This window comes from Culex quinquefasciatus, chromosome 3 (genome assembly GCF_015732765.1).
Source record: "Culex quinquefasciatus strain JHB chromosome 3, VPISU_Cqui_1.0_pri_paternal, whole genome shotgun sequence".
NCBI classification, from domain to species: Eukaryota; Metazoa; Arthropoda; class Insecta; order Diptera; family Culicidae; genus Culex; species Culex quinquefasciatus.
This window is the reverse complement of record NC_051863.1, coordinates 121,873,370-121,892,237: the sequence shown is the minus strand read 5'-3', so window position 1 is coordinate 121,892,237 and position 18,868 is coordinate 121,873,370. Positions and strand designations below refer to the sequence as shown.

Here is an 18,868-nt window from a genome sequence, read left to right as displayed (position 1 = left end):
TTTGAAAAATATTTGGTGCAAACGATTGTTAGAGCACTCCGGGATTTTGTTTTTGAAAGTGTTATTTGTATTTTGTTTTTTTTTACAGAGGCAAAAAAATGTAAAAATGTTTTAAGCATTAATGGATAACTTTTGATCAAATAACTATCTATTTCAAAATACTTTGCCAATAGAACTGGAATCAACTTAATACACATGCATTTTCCTGCATTCATTGTCAGAACGATTGGGTTCGCTTAAATTCATTTGATATAATTTTGAATTTGACTACCATTTGATTCTAAAGGTAGAACTCTGTTTATACAAGATTGAATGACTTGAGCTTTAAAATATTATTTTAATCTATAAAATCAGCCCTTTTCTAGAATGTTTCACTTTTTCCTTGGTCCTGTGAAGTTCTAACGAAATTTTATGATTTGATTTTATGGCCGCGTGAAAACTGAAAATTTTCAGCTTGGAAATCAGTGAGCTGCTTAATATGTGATCAAGAATACAAAAATCATTCCGGTTGTATACCAGAAGGTATTACAAGTTTTTTAGCGTGAAAAATCACTAATCCTACTTATATGATAAGCTTGCGCGTTTCTGTGGGAATATGTTAATTTAGCAACTAGTTGCACAGAACGATTTATTTGATTATATTTTCTTAAATACTCTCCTAAATACTCCAACCCAGAGCCTGATATGATTGAGATCAAAGATCATATATCAAAACAGTTCACTATAAATCGCGACATTTAACAGTGCCATTTTCTACAGCCTAGCAGTATCTTATCAACCCCTAATTATGAATAAATACTACCAGCTTAAACTGGATAACGTTACGGATAGAGGGTGACGAGCGGGAATTCCCGGGAAAAATTTCCCGGGAAATCGACCATTTTTGGACCTCTCGATTCCCGGGAAATTTGGTCGAGACTCCCGGGAAATTTTAATTTTATAAATATTGAAGCAAAATTATATAAACTAATCAGAAACATGTTTGTAAAATTCGAAATTATTTAGAACATTGCATGTTCAATGTAAGATGTTCAAGTTTGAATAAACCAAATGCATCTCTTAATATTAACCTAATCAAAAACTCTAATAACTATACAGTAGTTGTTCGGTAACTGGGCGCTGTTTAACTGGGCTGCTTTTTAACTGGGCGCTCGATAACTGGGCCGCAGCAGACAAACGTCAAAAAACCAAAACAAAACAAAATGACCGAGGGGTTAATAGATGCAAAAGTCGTTTTCAAAAAAGACAAAAACTTTTTCGAACATTTATTCAATTTTAAGTCACAATTATAGAAATATGAACAGTAAGTATTGTAAATTAATTTGAGTAACTTTTATTTTAAAGTTTTATCAGGAAAATTTATGCATCGGTGGTCCCCACGAAATTTTCTGTTCAGCCCAGTTAGCGAGCAGCATTCGGTGACTGGGCTACATTCTCAGCCCAGTTACCGAACAACTACTGTAATTGAGAGAACCCAAAATAATGTGGACCCCAAAACATACCTTAAAGCATACTTAGCAGTTAGACCCCAAAAAGGAAATGTAATGTTTATTTTTTTATTTATTTATTTTTTAAGAGGGAAAAGCCTTTTCAAGATAAGTATGATTTCCATATCTTCTTCAAGCATAGCAATCCACATAATCTAGTGTTTTTTTTTTAATTCTTAGTAAGGTAATTTCATTTTTTGATTTCAACAAGTCATTATGTGTTTCGCTTCAACCTTAATATAAAGTTATATTTTGGAAGAAAAATCTTCTTCAATCTTTGTAAAGCTAAGGTCCGCCAAATATGAACATTCGGGTTTTCCTGATTACTATTTCTTCAATGAATATTTACAGTTGACCTTGAAAAGGAAAAAACAACTTTAAATTGTTGTTTTGAGTGGTTATTTATCATATTGCAAAAGTCCCGATACTGGGAAATCATACATTAGCATTTTTTTACTTGAAAACTTTGAAAAATCATTCAGTGCGAATTAAGATTCGTAAACATTTTAAAATACAATTTTGATTCCCAAAAAGCTCAAGAAACGATCTTTTATTTGCAGATTCAGAAAAAATAGAATGGTAGACCATTGTTCCAAAAAAAATGAGGCTACTAGTTAACGTTTCATTGAATAAGTGTGAATAAATTGTAACTGAATGCATTGAAAAGAAACACATTTATAACTTTTTTTTATACATTATTGACACTATTGGCATATTTAAAAAAATTCCCGTGTCCCGGGAATTCCCGGGAAATTGACGGATTCAACTCTCGATTCCCGGGAAATTGAAAATCTCGAGAATCGTCACCCTCTAGTTACGGATTTCCTCCAAATCACGTGGTAATTTGTACGTGCAAGTCGCCTCAAGTTCTAGGCTATGAATTCAGTTTGCGCGATCCAAATCTCGGTGAACTTATTTTGCTGGGCAAAGCGTTGCAAATGATCGGCTTCATCAATAATAATGAGCAGCAGCGCAGTCTTCGTCACACCTTTTTCAGGTGAACTCGCGAACCGCGCAAGCAAAAGCATCGCCGCGGTCTGGTATCTTCATCCGGTTGATCACACGCGTCAAGTGTTGTTGCAACGACAGAGCGAAAAAAAAATGAAAATATTGAGGACTGCCCGAGTTGAGGCATGATCGGTCACGCCAAAAGTCAGTGGAGCGCTCTCGGGAACGCGAGGGTTAAATAGCAAAAGTGTAATCAACCATTTTGAAAAAGTGGTTCAAAGGTACAAATTTACGCCTCTTTTCCTGAGATGGCTGACATAATTCTCAGCGCGGTGATGATCTTGTCTAGGGCAATGTAGAGCCACAAGTGCACTAGTTTTTGCTGCAGTTTCCTCAATTTTTACGATCGGGTTGATTTCATGCTTGCATAAGCTGCCCAAGGCTGTCCTTGAAGTGTGGAAAATAGTATCCGAAGTCGGAAATGTAGAACAACCAGTGACTTATGTTTTGTAGTTAAAGTGTCTTCTGATGAGACGGTTAGATAAAGATGATATCTGATTTAGATCATTACAAGTTGCTTTGTAAAAAAATGGGTTTTCTCCGAATTAACACTTAAACGTTCGGATAGTAATTTGGCCTCTATTTTTTTTTCTTAAAATTCTCATAATTTTTGGTAGAATTGACCAATTTGGATGCTTCCGGTTGCAAAAGATCCAGATGGTCTATATTTTTAACCAAAAACCCATATAGGAGAGCCGAGGTACCTCAACGGAAATCGGAATATCTCCGGTAAAAGTGGACCATATTTATTCCCCATCTGTCAGTTAAAAAATAGACAAATCTGGAATTCTACCAAAAGTTATGAGATCTTTAAGAAAAAAATAGGGGTCAAATGACTACCCGAGCGTTTGAGAGAGAATGATTTGCAACTTTTAATTTGTTTCAACTTTCAATTTAACATAAGTTTCCCTCAAAACAGTAGAGCAATCCAGGTAATTAAGTCCTAAAATCAAGCCTAAATTGCTGATATTATTGTTCACGACCACAAAGTGTTGAAAATGGAAATTAAATTTTAGATAATCGGCAATACAACCGGCGCACAGTGGGCAAATTCGGAACCAAAATCGTACTTAATTAAACGCAGCTGACTCAGATTAAAAAATCTGAAAATATTTGTATCGTTAAGATCAGACAATGTTGCATAAGAATGACTATGAACTTTTTGTAAAAAAAACTTTCAAAAGCTAAAAAACGACAAGTGCTGAAAAAATCAAGTATTACAACAAGTTGCATAGGTAGTTGCCAATATTTTTTGAAGTTAATGTCACTTGACTTTGACCAAAATTGAAGGGGGGGCGGTTAGGGGGGGGGGATAAAAATTGAAATAACTAACAATGGTGTTCACATTTTAATGAAAAAATAAAACATTTTGAAAATGCATTTTACACCTGCCCAGTTGTATTGCAATTAGAGGGTGACGATTCTCGAGATTTTGAATTTCCCGGGAATCGAGAGTTGAATTTGGCCATTTCCCGGGAATTCCCGGGACCCGGGAGTTTTTTTAGTGTGCCAATAGTGCTAACAATTTAAAAGGGAAAGGTCATAAATTTGTTTCTTTACAATGAATTCAGTTACAATTCATTCATACTTATTAAAAGAAACGTTTATTTAAGTAGTCTCATTATTTCAAGGAACTATTTCAACCTTTAGATTTTTTTCTAATCTGCAAATACAAGATCGTTTTTTGAGCTTTTTGGGACTCAATTGTAGTTTAAAATGTTTACGAGTCTTAATTAGCACTAGTGTTTTTTTCAAAATTTGCGCAAGCTTGTTGCATGAATTTGTTATTAGATTTTTGTGAAGTAAAAAAAAGCAAATATATTATTTCCCAGTATCGGGATTTTCGCAAAATGTTACATAACAACTCAAAACAACAATTGAAATTGATTTTTTTCTTTTTTAAGGACAACTGACTTTTTCTTTTTTTTTCATCAACTGAAATATTTACATTTATCAGGAAAACCCGAATGTTCACAATTGGCGGACCTTAACAAAGGGCCATCTTTACAAATTGCCAGAGATTTCTCTTCCAAAATATATTCTAATATTGAGGTTGTTGCGAAACATCACATGACTTATTGACATCAAAAATGAAATTGCTATGCTCGAGAGAGGATATGGAAATTGAACTTTTAGAAAAGGGTTTTTTTTCTATTACAAATAATAATAAAAAAGGCTTTATAATGATGTAACTGCTAAGTATGCTTTAAGATAAATTTTCGGGTTTACATTTTTTGGGCTTCTCTCAATTTTAGTAATTGGAACATTCGACAAGTTAACATCCAATGTATTAAACCATTTCAAATTTTTCGAATGTTTTTCTAATTATTTTATAAAGTTTTGCTTCGATATTTATAAGTACCGTAAAACGGGGTGACTTTGATAGCCGGGGTGACTTTGATAGGTTTGCGATTTTTCCGCAAAATGAAGAGTACAATTAAAATGCGTAAGGAATGGTTCAGAAACATACTGACCGTGGTAGAGAAGTGTTCAAAGTACCTCATGAAGAACTTTTCATAAATTTTTGAAAAGTTTATAAAGTTAGTCAACTATAGTTAAGAAAATGTGGATGAAAGTCATTATTTAAACTTCTCAAAGTGTCATGATTTTCTCAATGAACATGATTTTTAATCGGAAAACGGAATGCATTTTCGGATTCTTTGGACAATTTTCCACTAGGAGAAGGTTAAATAAGTTTGTAAATAATAAATAATATGTGTTTTGAAACACAATTAAAAAAAATCTCCAAATTTATAGGCAAATTCAGTTGAACAAATTTCATGTAAAATGTGAAAACTTGTGATTCGTGCTTCGAATTCAGTTTAAAATGCAATATAAATCGATAATTTTATAAACAAAACTATTTTTAGCAAATTTCAGGCAAAATTCCGACTTTTTAACAATTTTACCTAAAATTTATATGTATTTTGTTAAAAAGCTTATAAACTTAGTAAACTTAATATAAACATTGATTTTTTCTTACAAACTATATCAGCTACTTTAGTGATGGTACATTTAACGTACAAATAAAGTTTGAACATCTTAAATATGATTTTAACAAGAAAAACTAAGACTATCAAAGTCACCCCGGAATTAAAACCAAGAATTTTTAACGTAACTATTTTTCTAAACACTATTGAAAAAACTTTTTTTCCAAAATAGTGCATGGACTTTGTGTGGCCTACCCCAGTACATGTTTTAAAAATAATAATCTTGAGAAAAACCTTGCCTGTTGGAAAATATTCTAAAAACAAATTGAAATCCTATCAAAGTCACCCCGGTTTACGGTATACAATTTCCCGGGACTCTCGACCAAATTTCCCGGGAAACGAGAGGTCCAAAAATGGTCGATTTCCCGGGAAATTTTTCCCGGGAATTCCCGCTCGTCACCCTCTAATTGCAATCATTAATTTTCAAATTATCTAAGTATTGGCGAACATTTTTTTAGCCGAAAATACAAAAATTCAAAATATTTTTGGTCGATCCAAGACATGCTAAATATGATTCTTAACCTTCCCTTGGTATTAAAAAAAAATCACACATAAGGTATTGGGGTCCTTTTCGACCCCAAACTTTAAAAAATCGACAAAAATCCAGTTTTTGACCGATTCCGGTTTTTTTGGTCACAAATGAAAGCTTAGAACGTCCCCTTTCCGATACCGACCTGGAAAACCGGATTTGATCACTGTGGCCACTGGGAATCGGCTACAACCGAAAAAAGGCCTTTTTGAGACCCCAACTTTGACGACCTGTATCTCCGGTAAATTTGAACCAATCAGGATGCTCTGGGTTGCATTCGACAGGTGTATACGTGTACTTTGACCACAAATATTAATATCAGGGCCAGGTGACCTACCAGTTCCGGAAATCCGGAACATCCGAAAAGTTCATAATTTACTGTTTTTCACGTATATGTGATACCAATACTCTCATGATAGTTGAAATTGATCCATAAAACTTACTAAAAACACAATACACGATTGCCAGAACCACTCTGGAGTGTTAGTGGCCACTTCAGGTAACTTGGAACCGGTTCCCGTGTACCCGATGAACGGCCAATTTGATTTTTGTTGAAAACCCATCATGTTGCATATCAAACTTCATGAAATTGAAAGATATGTCCATCTTTGATAATGCCGTTAATCGCTGAGCCATCCTGGCCAATCTGGAACCGGTTACCGGTGGCCCCTTGGGGACACTCCCGGAATATGAGAGAAACCCTATCATCCGACATTTCAAACATCATGAAATTGAAAGATATGTCAATCTACGGTCATGCCGTTGTTCGTTGACCCATTGTGACCAATCTGGAACCGGATACCGGTGGCCCCTTGGGGACACTTCCGGAATATGAGAGAAACCCTATCATCCGACGTATCAAACATCATGAAATTGAAAGATATGTCAATCTACGGTCATGCCGTTGTTCGTTGACCCATAGTGACCAATCTGGAACCGGTTACCGGTGGCCCCTTGGGGACACTCCCGGAATATGAGAGAAACCCTATCATCCGACGTATCAAACTTCATGAAATTGAAATATATGTCAATCTACGGTCATGCCGTTGTTCGTTGACCCATTGTGACCAATCTGGAACCGGTTACCGGTGGCCCCTTGGGTACACTCCCGGAATATGAGAGAAACCCTATCATCCGACGTATCAAACTTCATGAAATTGAAAGATATGTCATGCCGTTGTTCATTGACCCATTGTGACCAATCTGGAACCGGTTACCGGTGGCCCCTTGGGGACACTTCCGCAATATGAGAGAATCCCTATCATCCGACATATCAAACTTTATTAAATTGAAAGATATTTCAATCTATGGTCATGCCGTTGTTCGTTGACCCATTCAGGCCAATTAAGAACCGGTTACCGGTGGCCCCTTGGGAACACTCTCGGAATATGAGATAAACCCTATCATCCGACATATGAAAATTCATGAAATTGAAAGATATGTCAATCTACGGTTATGTCAATGTTCGCTGACCTATCCTGGCCAATTTGGAACCGGTTACTGGTGGCCTCTTGGGGACACTTCTGGAATATGAGAGAAACCCTATCTTCCGACATATCAAACTTTATGAAATTGAAAAATATGTCAATCTACGGTCATGCCGTTATTCGCTGATCCATTCTGGGAATTTTGGAACTGGTTCCCGGTGGACCCTTGGGGACATTCCAGGAATATGAGAGAAACCCTATCATCCGACGCATCAAACTTCATGAAATTGAATGATATGTCAACCAACGGTAACCGGGAACCGTGGTGTAGGGATAAGCGTGATTGCCTCTCACCCAGTCGCCCTGGGTTCGATCCCAGACGGTCTCGGTGGCGTTTTTCGAGACGAGATTTGTCTGATCACGCCTTCCGTCGGAAGGGAAGTAAATGTTGGCCCCGGACTAACCTAAAGGTTAGGTCGTTTGCTCAGTCCGATATGTCGGATGATAGGGTTTCTCTCATATTCCGGGAGTGTCCCCAAGGGGCCACCGGTAACCGGTTCCAGATTGGTCACAATGGGTCAACGAACAACGGCATGACCGTAGATTGACATATCTTTCAATTTCATGAAGTTTGATACGTCGGATGATAGGGTTTCTCTCATATTCCGGGAGCGTCCCCAAGGGGCCACCGGTAACCGGTTCCAGATTGGTCACAATGGATCAACGAACAACGGCATGACCGTAGATTGACATATATTTCAATTTCATGAAGTTTGATATGTCTGATGATAGGGTTTCTCTCATATTCCGGGAGTGTCCCCAAGGGGCCACCGGTATCCGGTTCCAGATTGGTCACAATGGGTCAACGAACAACGGCATGACCGTAGATTGACATATCTTTCAATTTCATGATGTTTGATATGTCGGATGATAGGGTTTCTCTCATATTCCGGGAGTGTCCCCAAGGGGCCACCGGTAACCGGTTCCAGATTGGCCAGGATGGCTCAGCGATTAACGGCATTATCAAAGATGGACATATCTTTCAATTTCATGAAGTTTGATATGCAACATGATGGGTTTTCAACAAAAAATCAAATTGGCCGTTCATCGGGTACCCGGGAACCGGTTCCAGGTTACCCGGAAGTGGCCACTAACACTCCAGACAGGTTCTGGCAATCGTGTATTGCGTTTTTAGTAAGTTTTATGGATCAATTTCAACTATCATGAGAGTATTGGTATCACATATAAGTTAAAAACAGTAAATTATGAACTTTTCGGATGTTCCGGATTTCCGGAACCGGTAGGTCACCTGGCCCTGATATTAATATTTGTGGTCAAAGTACAGGTATATACCTGTCGAATGCAACCCGGAGCATCCTGATTGGTTCAAATTTACCGGAGATACAGGTCGTCAAAGTTGGGGTCTCAAAAAGGCCTTTTTTCGGTTGTAGCCGATTCCCGGTGACCACAGTGACCAAATACGGTTTTCCAGGTCGGTATCGGAAAGGGGACGTTCTAAGCTTTCATTTGTGACCAAAAAAACCGAAATCGGTCAAAAACTGGATTTTTGTCGATTTTTTAAAGTTTGGGGTCGAAAAGGACCCCAATACCTTTAAAGTAACTTTTTTTATGGACGCTCCCCTAGGGGTCGTCCGAGGTTTATTTGTTTTGTGAAATATGTATTTATACTATAAATTTAATGTCAGAAAATTTCAAGGCTCTAGCATGTATATAGCAAAAGTTATGGCAAATTTAATTTTCAAAAAGGCCGAAAAGGACCCCAATACCGTAGGAAGGTTAACGCAGGAAAATGCATTTAAATTTGCGGGCGACAAAAACATTAAAAAATATTTGCAACGGTCTTACAACATTTTTTGCAATTCTGAAAAACGCTTTTTAGAATGGAATTTCATTTCATGCATCCATGTGTTAAATAAATTCAGAACACAAAATTTTCAAAAATTTACTTTTTGCAATTCCGTCGTGAAACTACTTACTTTTCCTGTAATTTTTGAACGACGAAATAGCCCACTTTTCTGTACCAAAAATAACAGAATCGAATTGCAACACTTTTCAAAATAAATGCTGAAAAGTTCTACTTTTCAGCACTCAAATGGGTGCTGAAAAGTTGAACTTTTCAGCACTTGTTTCGAAAAGTAACAATTTTCAACATTTTTTTTTATTTAAACGATTTATTGACAAAATACATGAAAATTTGACATAAAATTTCACTCAGTGTGTGTTTTTTGGAATTGCAAAAAATGTTGTATGGAACTCGTTGCAAAACTTGATTTTTTCAGCACTCTTCGTATTTATCCAACTCGGTGAACCTCGTTGGATAAATGTACGACTCGTGCTGAAAAAATCCTCTTTTTGCAGCTTGTTGCATAAACTACTATTTCGATAGTAGTGCTGAAAAGTAGAACTTTTCAAAGGTATTAATTTTCCATTCTGTTATTTTTGGTAGAGAAAAGTAGGCCATTTCATCGCTCGAGAATGGAAGGAAAAGTGAGCTGTTTTACGAGAGAATTGCAAAAAAATGCATTTTTTGTTAAAAAAAAATGAACAATTCAAATTTGACTAAAATATGGTTGCAGAACTTGAATTTCATGTTTAAGAAAATTAAAAACACAAAAAAAACTTTTTTTGTTTATGATTCGATTATCCGAAGTCCCATACAAACGTTCGGATAAAATAATAGATAATCGGATAATCGAAACATCGGATAATTGAGTCTGGCCTGTATTAAAATATATTGAAAGAAACTTTCCATTTCCCAGAGAGGCCATTTCTAAACTTCTTGTTATACTACTTTGTTGCCCTAAGACCAAAAATGCAAATTTCAACATACTTGATGAATAACATCCCAAATTTCGACGGAAATTCTATTCTAAACTAATGCATCCGACATGCCCCGCGCTACTGAAGCTGGTCATTGCTCATTCCACACTCCAGTTGCTGCAGCAGTTTCCACGCACATCAAACGTGTAGTTGCAGTGGCATTGCATACTGTTTCTTGGATAATATCCGCCACCCACAACCTCTCTGAATGCATTTTACTAATCAGCTAACTCAGCCCATAAGCTTATCCGTTCGCAGCCTCTTGGCCCATTCCTAGGCACAAACGAGAGTGAAAACCTCACTCGCTTGGCAGGGAAGAAGAAAACTCCATTCAAGAAGTGAAAAACGAAAACTTGAGCTACTAACTCAGTAGCACGAAAGGCCCAAAACAAAAAAGTCTAATAAAAACAAATATTTCTCATTGTTTCTCGACCGCAGGTTACGTCACGTCGGATGGTGTGCTTTCGTCATCGTGGTGGCACAGGTGAGTTATTAGTTCAGTTCGGTCCAGCCTCTTTAACCTCTTGGCAGGGTGCTGGCGGCGATGCAGTAATGCTTCTGCTGCGGTGGCCGGTCGATGGTCAACGAGATAGGAAACCGAGCATGAAAATTGGAGCATCTTTCGCGGTAGATTAAGGCACACTTGGCCTGACTGGGGCGCCATTTGGTGAACGATCAGAGCGCCAAGAATGATGGACCATCATGCGTGCATTCGAACATAACCTCACACAACTGGTGGAGGTGGACGGGTTGGGTTAGGGCACAGCACACTATGATTGATTAATTTCTGCTGGGATGTCGGTTCGATTCGGAGGTAATCTTTTAAATTGGATTAGAAACGGCCATTGTTCGAGAGGCTTTTTCTTCTGGTAGTGTTGAAATTTGCATGAGTATCAGGAGGCTGAATTCAATTAAGTTAATGTGTTTCAAAACATGAAATCAGCACATCTGGCAGAGCAGAGATAAAATTAAAGCATAAAAAATGCAACATAAAAAATTTCGAACTTCGGTAAACGACGGACTTTTGTACGATTGAGCTCAAACTTCGAATACACGCTTGGTTTGCCATTTGAATGTTAAAAAATCTGCATTTTGCAAAGAATGTTCAAATCGGTTTAGTGTCTTTGGCAAATATTTAGATATAGATAAGGAGAATTCCAAGAAAAAATTGTACTCTAAAAAATGTTCCATTTGTACTTCACTTTTAAACAAAAAACAAAATGCGCAAAACACCGTTATTTAACATTTTATTTTTTTTATGTTTCAGATGACAAAATTTGCCTAAGCAATAAAAAAAAGTTTTTTTTTCCAAAATCTCAAAATCACGAACAATTTTTTTTTACTTGAATTTTTGATGTTTAATTGAATTCGCAATCAAAAAGCACTTTGCAAAGATTAAAAAAAAAGTTTTCAAGTACAAGAAAAAATTCCAAAAATTTTTTTTTCAATTGTTCCTTTTATAAACATTTTATGAAATTATTTTTGTAAAGCTGACTTTTTCTACGTTTTGCTCCAAAAATAGCGATTGGACCAATATTTGCTGAGACAAGGCATGTGGTTTTCTGAGTGTAACCCAAATAACTTTCCAAAAGGACAAAACTAAATGTGACCAAGCAAGAGTAGTGGACAATGGGGGAAATTATGGCCACCTCTTGAGAAATCTATTTTCTTCTAAAAAAATATAGAAAATCAGGTTTTCCATAATTTTTTTTTTAACAATAAAATGGTTAATTATTGTTTGGATGATGTCTGACACATTGACTTATAAATAGTATGCAATTTTTCCTATTTTTAACAAAAACAAGCAATTTTCAAAAGAACACGCTATGGGGGTTTATTGGCCCTGCCTTGAGAGAAAATTTGAAAGTTATTTGATAAAAGGTCGAAAATCAGATTATGACACAATTGTTGATAAAATAAATTCAAATTTTATTGTTTTTCAAAAAATTTATATGACATTTGACAAAGGCATATTAAGAATCAAATTTAAGCTTGAAAGGCAACTGCATGAAACTGTGAAATGGATTGTGTCAGATTGATTTTTTGTGTAACCAACCTGACCTAAAATTTTCATAAAGATCGGTTAAAATAAACCAAAATTATTGTTTCAAAACTACAAATTAAAAATATGCCTGGTACAGAATCTAAGCTACAACATATTGAAAAATGTTTCACCTTCCTTTAAAAAAAAAACGTTACTTAATCCACCTTTAGGTGGTTGGTGAATTCCTTAATAAGAATCATATAGTGAATGCACAGTTGGGTGCCCAGAATATGAGACTTTTGCTCAAAACCTCGCTCGACAAGCTGAATATTGTTCCTTGAGCTATTTTAGGACTCTGGGTCAAATATGAGCAAAGTCGGTCAATATTTACCCATTGATACTCGAAGGTGAAGTTTGTATGGGAAAAATCGAAAAAAATGTATGGAAAACCCAATTTTCTTACGGTTTATTCTGCAGGGTGCGCTACTTCCTTCCAAACATTCCCAAAAGTGAGATTCTCATTGAAAATGTAATGCTCTGCAGCTTTGTAGAGTGTACCAAAGCTGTAAAACATGATCTTAAAAAGTTATTTGCAATTTAAAACAGTAATTTTTGCATGAAAAACATATTTTTCATCAAGCTTAGGCTCGGGTATCAACAAATTTCGCTCAAAATTTGCACAGATGATTAAAATTAAAAGATTTTTTCTGGGCACCCTAATGTACAGCCTCAAAAAAGTGTAGACATATATTTTGAAAAAAATATATATATTTTTTTTATTTTGTGATAGGATTGTCAGAACTTTAATCTTTTGAGTTTGTCTAACAATGCGTCGCATGATGTTTTCAGACATTATAAAAAAAACACTTAAGTGCTCATAAGTTTCGATAGTTAGTGGCAATGAGTGGCATGAGTGGTTTTCTAACAAAAACCATCATTTTTTTTAAAAAAAACGGACTTGAATCGGAATCGTTTTTTTAGCATAACTTTTGAAGTACTTTACTAAACTTCATTATTTATAGATAATGACTTATGTGACTCCAAGACAAATCGAATGAGACCAAAATGGTAAAAATCGGTTCAGCCAGTCTCGAGATAATCGAGTGCAATTATTTTGATCAACATCCAACAACACACACATTGATATGTATACGTGAAGGTCAAATTACGAAGTTCATTTTTCAAGTAATTTTATAGCCTTCCCTCATTGAGAAAAAAACAATTGTATCACAAATCCAAAAATAAATGTTTAAAAAAACTATCAGAATAAACTATGGAATATTATTTCAGTATATTAGTAACTAAATCAGTTTAAAAAAAATAAATATTCTTGCAAAATCAATTTTTCATTTCATTCTTCAAAAAGTGTCCAAATTACCTCACAAAAGATTTCCAAATGACCCCACAAATATTCGCTATCGTGATAACTTGTCCTAAGTCGATTTTTGGCGTTCCGAGAAAAGTGCGTTTTAATGTTTGACCTTGAATAAACAAAAATGAGAGCACGCAATGTAAACCATAACAAACACGTTTTGTTTGGTTGATCATTCTGTGCATTTTCCTGAAGTTTGGTTGAATTTGGTTGCTGGAGTCACGGGTTATAATTATAAATCGTCGCTGTCGTGCTAACTTATCGTACGTGCATTTTAGACAAAATTTAGTTGAGAACACTATTTTGTGCAACTCACAATGCCTCACCTTTTGACCTTCACAGATCCTCAAAATTTTATCTTGAGAGATTTAATTAAAACCAAACAAACTCCGTGCATTTTTGTAACTATTCATATGAAAGAAGTTCCAATCTTGTCGTGCTATTTTGACACAGTCTGAAAAATGAAGTAAGTGCGACAATTAGTCAAAGGGATTCCAGGTCAAAACGCGTTTGACACAGGAACGAGCTTGACTACCATAAACATTTTAAGTTATAGTCCCGAGGACTCCAGCAACCAAATTCAACCAAACTTCAGGACAATGCACAGAATGGTCAACCAAACAAAACGTGTTCGTTATTGTTTACATTGCGGCTCTCGTTTTTGTTTATTCAAGGTCAAACATTTAAACGCTTTTTTCTCGGAACGTCAAAAAGCGACGTAAGACGTCGAAATGTTTACGGTAGTCGAGCTCGTACTTGTGTCAAACGTGTTTTGTCGCACTAACATCATTTTTCAGGCTGTTTCAAATGCACGGAGTTTTCACGGTTTTTATTAAATACCTCAGGATTGAAATCGAAAAATTACCCAACAAAGTACATATGTCCATTGGGTCCCATATTACCTCCATGCAAATTTTGAGGGGTATTTTGGACACCTTTTGAAAATTGCTAATTTCAAAATTCAAAAGATCAAACAATTTGCAAATTATTAGGATTCCGGTGGTATTATTGCAGTAAGTTCGTGGTTAAAATGTACAATCGGTGTTGCAAATATGGACGCCATTATGAGTTTAGCATTAAAGTTGATTAATTGTACACATGTTTTACCCGGACTGTTTCTATCTAAGCTAACGACGGTTGCTCACCGAACCAACATATTCAAATTAGTCGTTTTGCTTGCACAAATGTGTCACAATTCTTGTTGCAAGCAGTCAAAATGAATTACTTTAAATCCAAATGTGAATAAACTTGATTCGGGCAGTGCTCTCTTGGAAATTGACCAACATCTAACACAAAAAGAAGCAGGTTTATCTCTCCAAACTTGACCCGCCTGGGTGACCGACTTCAATGGCCTATCGTTGCACAAGAAGCCCCAAAATGCCTGACCCCTAATAAAACTCACCTGCACGCGTCAAAACAATAGTACCCGAAGTGATGGTACAGATGTTTTGGAAATAAAACTTACGCACGTGATTTTTACTGGCTTTTCATCATCCATTGCAGGCCCTTGCATCAGCGCACTCGACAGAGAATCCAACCGGTGCGGGGACCACCGTCGTTCCCGTGCTGTTCCAGACGTCAAACAACGGCCTGACGGCACCCGTCACGGCCTCGGCACTGACCACGGCCGGCCGGGGATCGATCTCGTCGACGGTTGCTCCGAAAGTTCAGCGAAAACGTGGAAGCTCCGGAAAGGTAAGTTGGATCAGATTTGTGTTTTTTAAATTGTTTCAATTTTAACAGTTCAAATGTTAAAACAGGCTTCTTACCTAAATAAGTAATATAATCTTCACATTTCCCTTTGCAGAAGAGCATTGTCATCAGCCAGCCTATCGACAGTGCCAACAATTCTCGCGAATCGCTCTCCCATGAAGGCAGCGAGCCGGTAAGTGTCGCCCCAGGCGTCATCATGATCCTTGCATTCACACACCTCCCACCCATCTCGAAATTAGCCGATTTTTATGCATATTTGTCACAGTCAATTTTATGCCGCGCAATCTTCGCCGCCATAATCTCGGTCACTGTGTTATCAGGTGACACGGCTGTTTATCGTGCGGCGTCGTCCGTCAACGGTGAAGAACCGCCAGAAAAACTGGCAACTCAATGGGCCGAATCCGTGTTGCCAGACACCATTTCACAGCAGCACGGATTATATCATATATCGTCTTACCTTTTCCCGCCGCGGATCATAAAATTTATGGTGGTAATTTGTCGCCAGCCCAGATGGGTTGGCGCTAAGTTTGCCTGCAAATGTCTCAATAAGGAAAATCTTGTGATACCATCATCTGGTGCGAATCTGGACAGCTGTTTAGGCATTTCTGAACAAAATTTTTAACTCATTAAATAGTTTTGAACAAAATAGAACATCGCTTTCCAAATTTATACTCTAAAAAGTGTTTTCAGATCTTTGTCCCGATTCATCCTTATTGACGGTTTTATTTTAAATTCATCTCTACAATAAATGCGTTTTAACGTTTATAAGAAAACACAAAATCTTTTGCAAACATAAAACATCTTTTTCCCAACTAAAAAGCGAGCCAAACATAAATAACACCGACCAACAACATTTCTGCGAAGGCTCAAATCGTGGGGAAGCGTGAAGTTTGACGTTCCCAGAAACACGTGCACTTTGAATGTTTCAAAAATATTTAGTTAGGGGAAATAGGGGAAATCTACCCTTTCCAATCAAACACCTATCTTCGTCATATGGAGAGTTTGATGCTCGATTAAAGCTCCAAAAATACTATTTGGGCTATAAACTTACCAGCAACAGCACCGCCTCGAGTAAGCACGCAAATGTATGTCACTTACTGGCCAAAAAGATCACATTTAATGCACTTTTGATCATAATTTGTATTTTGCGAGACCATTTCTCATCATTTTGGTGGCACACACAGTGACACACACGAGAATCCCTCAAACGCTTAATGAATATCACCAAAATTAACTTTTCACTTTCGCTTACTTTTTCACGGCGCTTAAGATATGAAATTGATTCCAACTACCGGCAACATGTTCTTTTGATCATTAGTAAGGCACTCACTTGAAGAATAATCCCGAAAATGTAATAAATTAGCAAGCGCCATCAAAAACAAACGCGCCAAGTCGTTTGACGTTTCAATTTTCACTTTGCATTAAAATCGAAGGCTGAAGAAAACCGAGCGAGAGACGAAGGCAAGAACAAAGGCTGGCCGTCAACACCACCAGCAGCACAGCCAGCGATGCCAGGAAACTTTCCCTATAAATGTCACTTTTCGTGAGTGTTCGTTTGAACTGTCAGCGCAAATGGCAACACTCGACAGAGTGTTGGAAGAAAAAAGAACTAAGCCGATATTAGAAAAATGGGCGTGGCCCAATGCATTCGCCTCGATTAGAATACCCTTGGGATTTTTTTTTTGTTAAATGCTTGGTAAAGAAGAGCAGTTCTCTAGGATTTCGGTCATTCGATTTTTTTTGTATTTTTTAATCCGACTGAAACTTTTTTGGTGCCTTCGGTATGCCCAAAGAAGCCATTTTGCATCATTAGTTTGTCCATATAATTTTCCATTCAAATGGCAGCTGTCCATACAAATGTATGAAAATTCAAAATTCTGTATCTTTTAAGGAATTTGATCGATTTGGTGTTCGGCAAAGGTAGGTATGGATGACTACACTGGAAAATACACGGCAAAATTTGGTGATTTATTTATCTTTGTCACTAAAACTTGATTTACAAAAACACTATTTTAATTTTTTTTATTTTTGATAGTTTTAGAGACATAAAATGCCACTTTCAGAAACAGGTTGTGCAAAAATCATTGACCGAGTTATGAATTTTAATCAATACTGATTTTTCAAAAATCGAAATTTTGTCGTAAAATTTTTCAACTTCATTTTCGATGTAAAATCAAATTTGCAATCAAAAGTACTTTAGTGAAATTTGATAGTACCGTTTTCAAGTTTAGCCATATTTAAGTGACTTTTTGAAAATAGTCGTTTTTCATTTTAAAATTAGTGCACATGTTTGCCCAGTTTTGAAAAATATTTTGAAAAGCTTGAAAATTCTCTATATTTTGCTTATTCGGATTGTTGATTGTTTACCTTGAGATATTGCAATGCAAAGGTTTAAAAACAGAAAATTGATGTTTTCTGTTTCACCAAACACCCACCATTTTCATTTTCTCTTAGCAACTAATGGTCTGATTTTCAATGTTAATATATGAAACAATTGTGAAATTTTCCGATCTTTTGAAAAAATATTTTCAAAATTTCAAATCAAAACTAACATTTTAAAAGGGCGTAATATTGAATGTTTGGCCTTTTTGAAATGTTAGTCTTGATTTGAAAATTCCGAAAATATTTTTTTCAAATAGATCGGAAAATTTTACAAATGTTTCATATATTAACATTGAAAATTGACCATTAGTTGCTAAAATATTGAAGAGAAAATGGTGGGTTGTTTGGGTGAAACTTAGAAAACATCAATTTTCCTGTTTTTAACCTTGCATTGCAATATCTCAGCAACTAAAGGTCGTATCAACAAAGTCCGAATAAGCAATATAGAGAATTTTCTTTCAAAAATATTTTTTCAAAACTGGGCAAACATGTGCACTAATTTAAAAAAATGAAAAACTGCGACTATTTTCAAAAAAGTCACTTAAATATGGCTATAACTTGAAAACGGTGCACTTTATCAAAATTTCACTAAAGTACTTTTTTATTGCAAATTTGATTTTACATCGAAAAATGAAGTTGAAAAATTTTTACGACCAAAATTTCGATTTTTTGAAAAAATCAGTATTGATTAAAAAATTCATAACTCGGTCAATGATTTTTTGCACAACCTGGAAATTTCTGAATAGTTGGCATTTTATGTCCTCTAAAACATATCAAAAAATAAAAAATTAAAAATAGTGTTTTTTTGTAAATCAAGTTTTAGTGACAAAAAGTTAAATAAAAAAATCACCAAATTTTTTTTACCGTGTATTATTTTTTTCCAGTGTAGTCCGTATCCATACCTACAACTTTGCCGAAGACACCAAATCGATCAAAAAATTCCTTCAAAAGATACAGATTTTGAATTTTCATACATCATTTTTGTATGGACAGCTGCCAAATTTGTATGGAAAATTATATGGACAAACTAATGATGCAAATGGCTTCTTTGGGATACTGAAGGCACCAAAAAGTTTCAGTCGGATTAAAAATACAAAATTAAAATTGAAGAAAAAGACCGATTTGTAGAGAATTG

General features: G+C 36.0%; 1 protein-coding gene across 2 annotated transcripts in view; it reads left to right on the top strand.

The window, feature by feature from the left end:
* The window catches only part of LOC6037155, an 81,191-nt gene that overhangs the window by 39,515 nt on the left and 22,808 nt on the right, over positions 1–18,868 (top strand). For both annotated transcript variants that reach the window (XM_038264377.1, XM_038264376.1), the window contains 3 exons: positions 10,721–10,766; positions 15,142–15,333; positions 15,446–15,523. In XM_038264377.1, the coding sequence (XP_038120305.1) occupies positions 10,721–10,766; positions 15,142–15,333; positions 15,446–15,523 (316 nt within the window). The remainder of the gene's footprint in view (positions 1–10,720; positions 10,767–15,141; positions 15,334–15,445; positions 15,524–18,868) is intronic.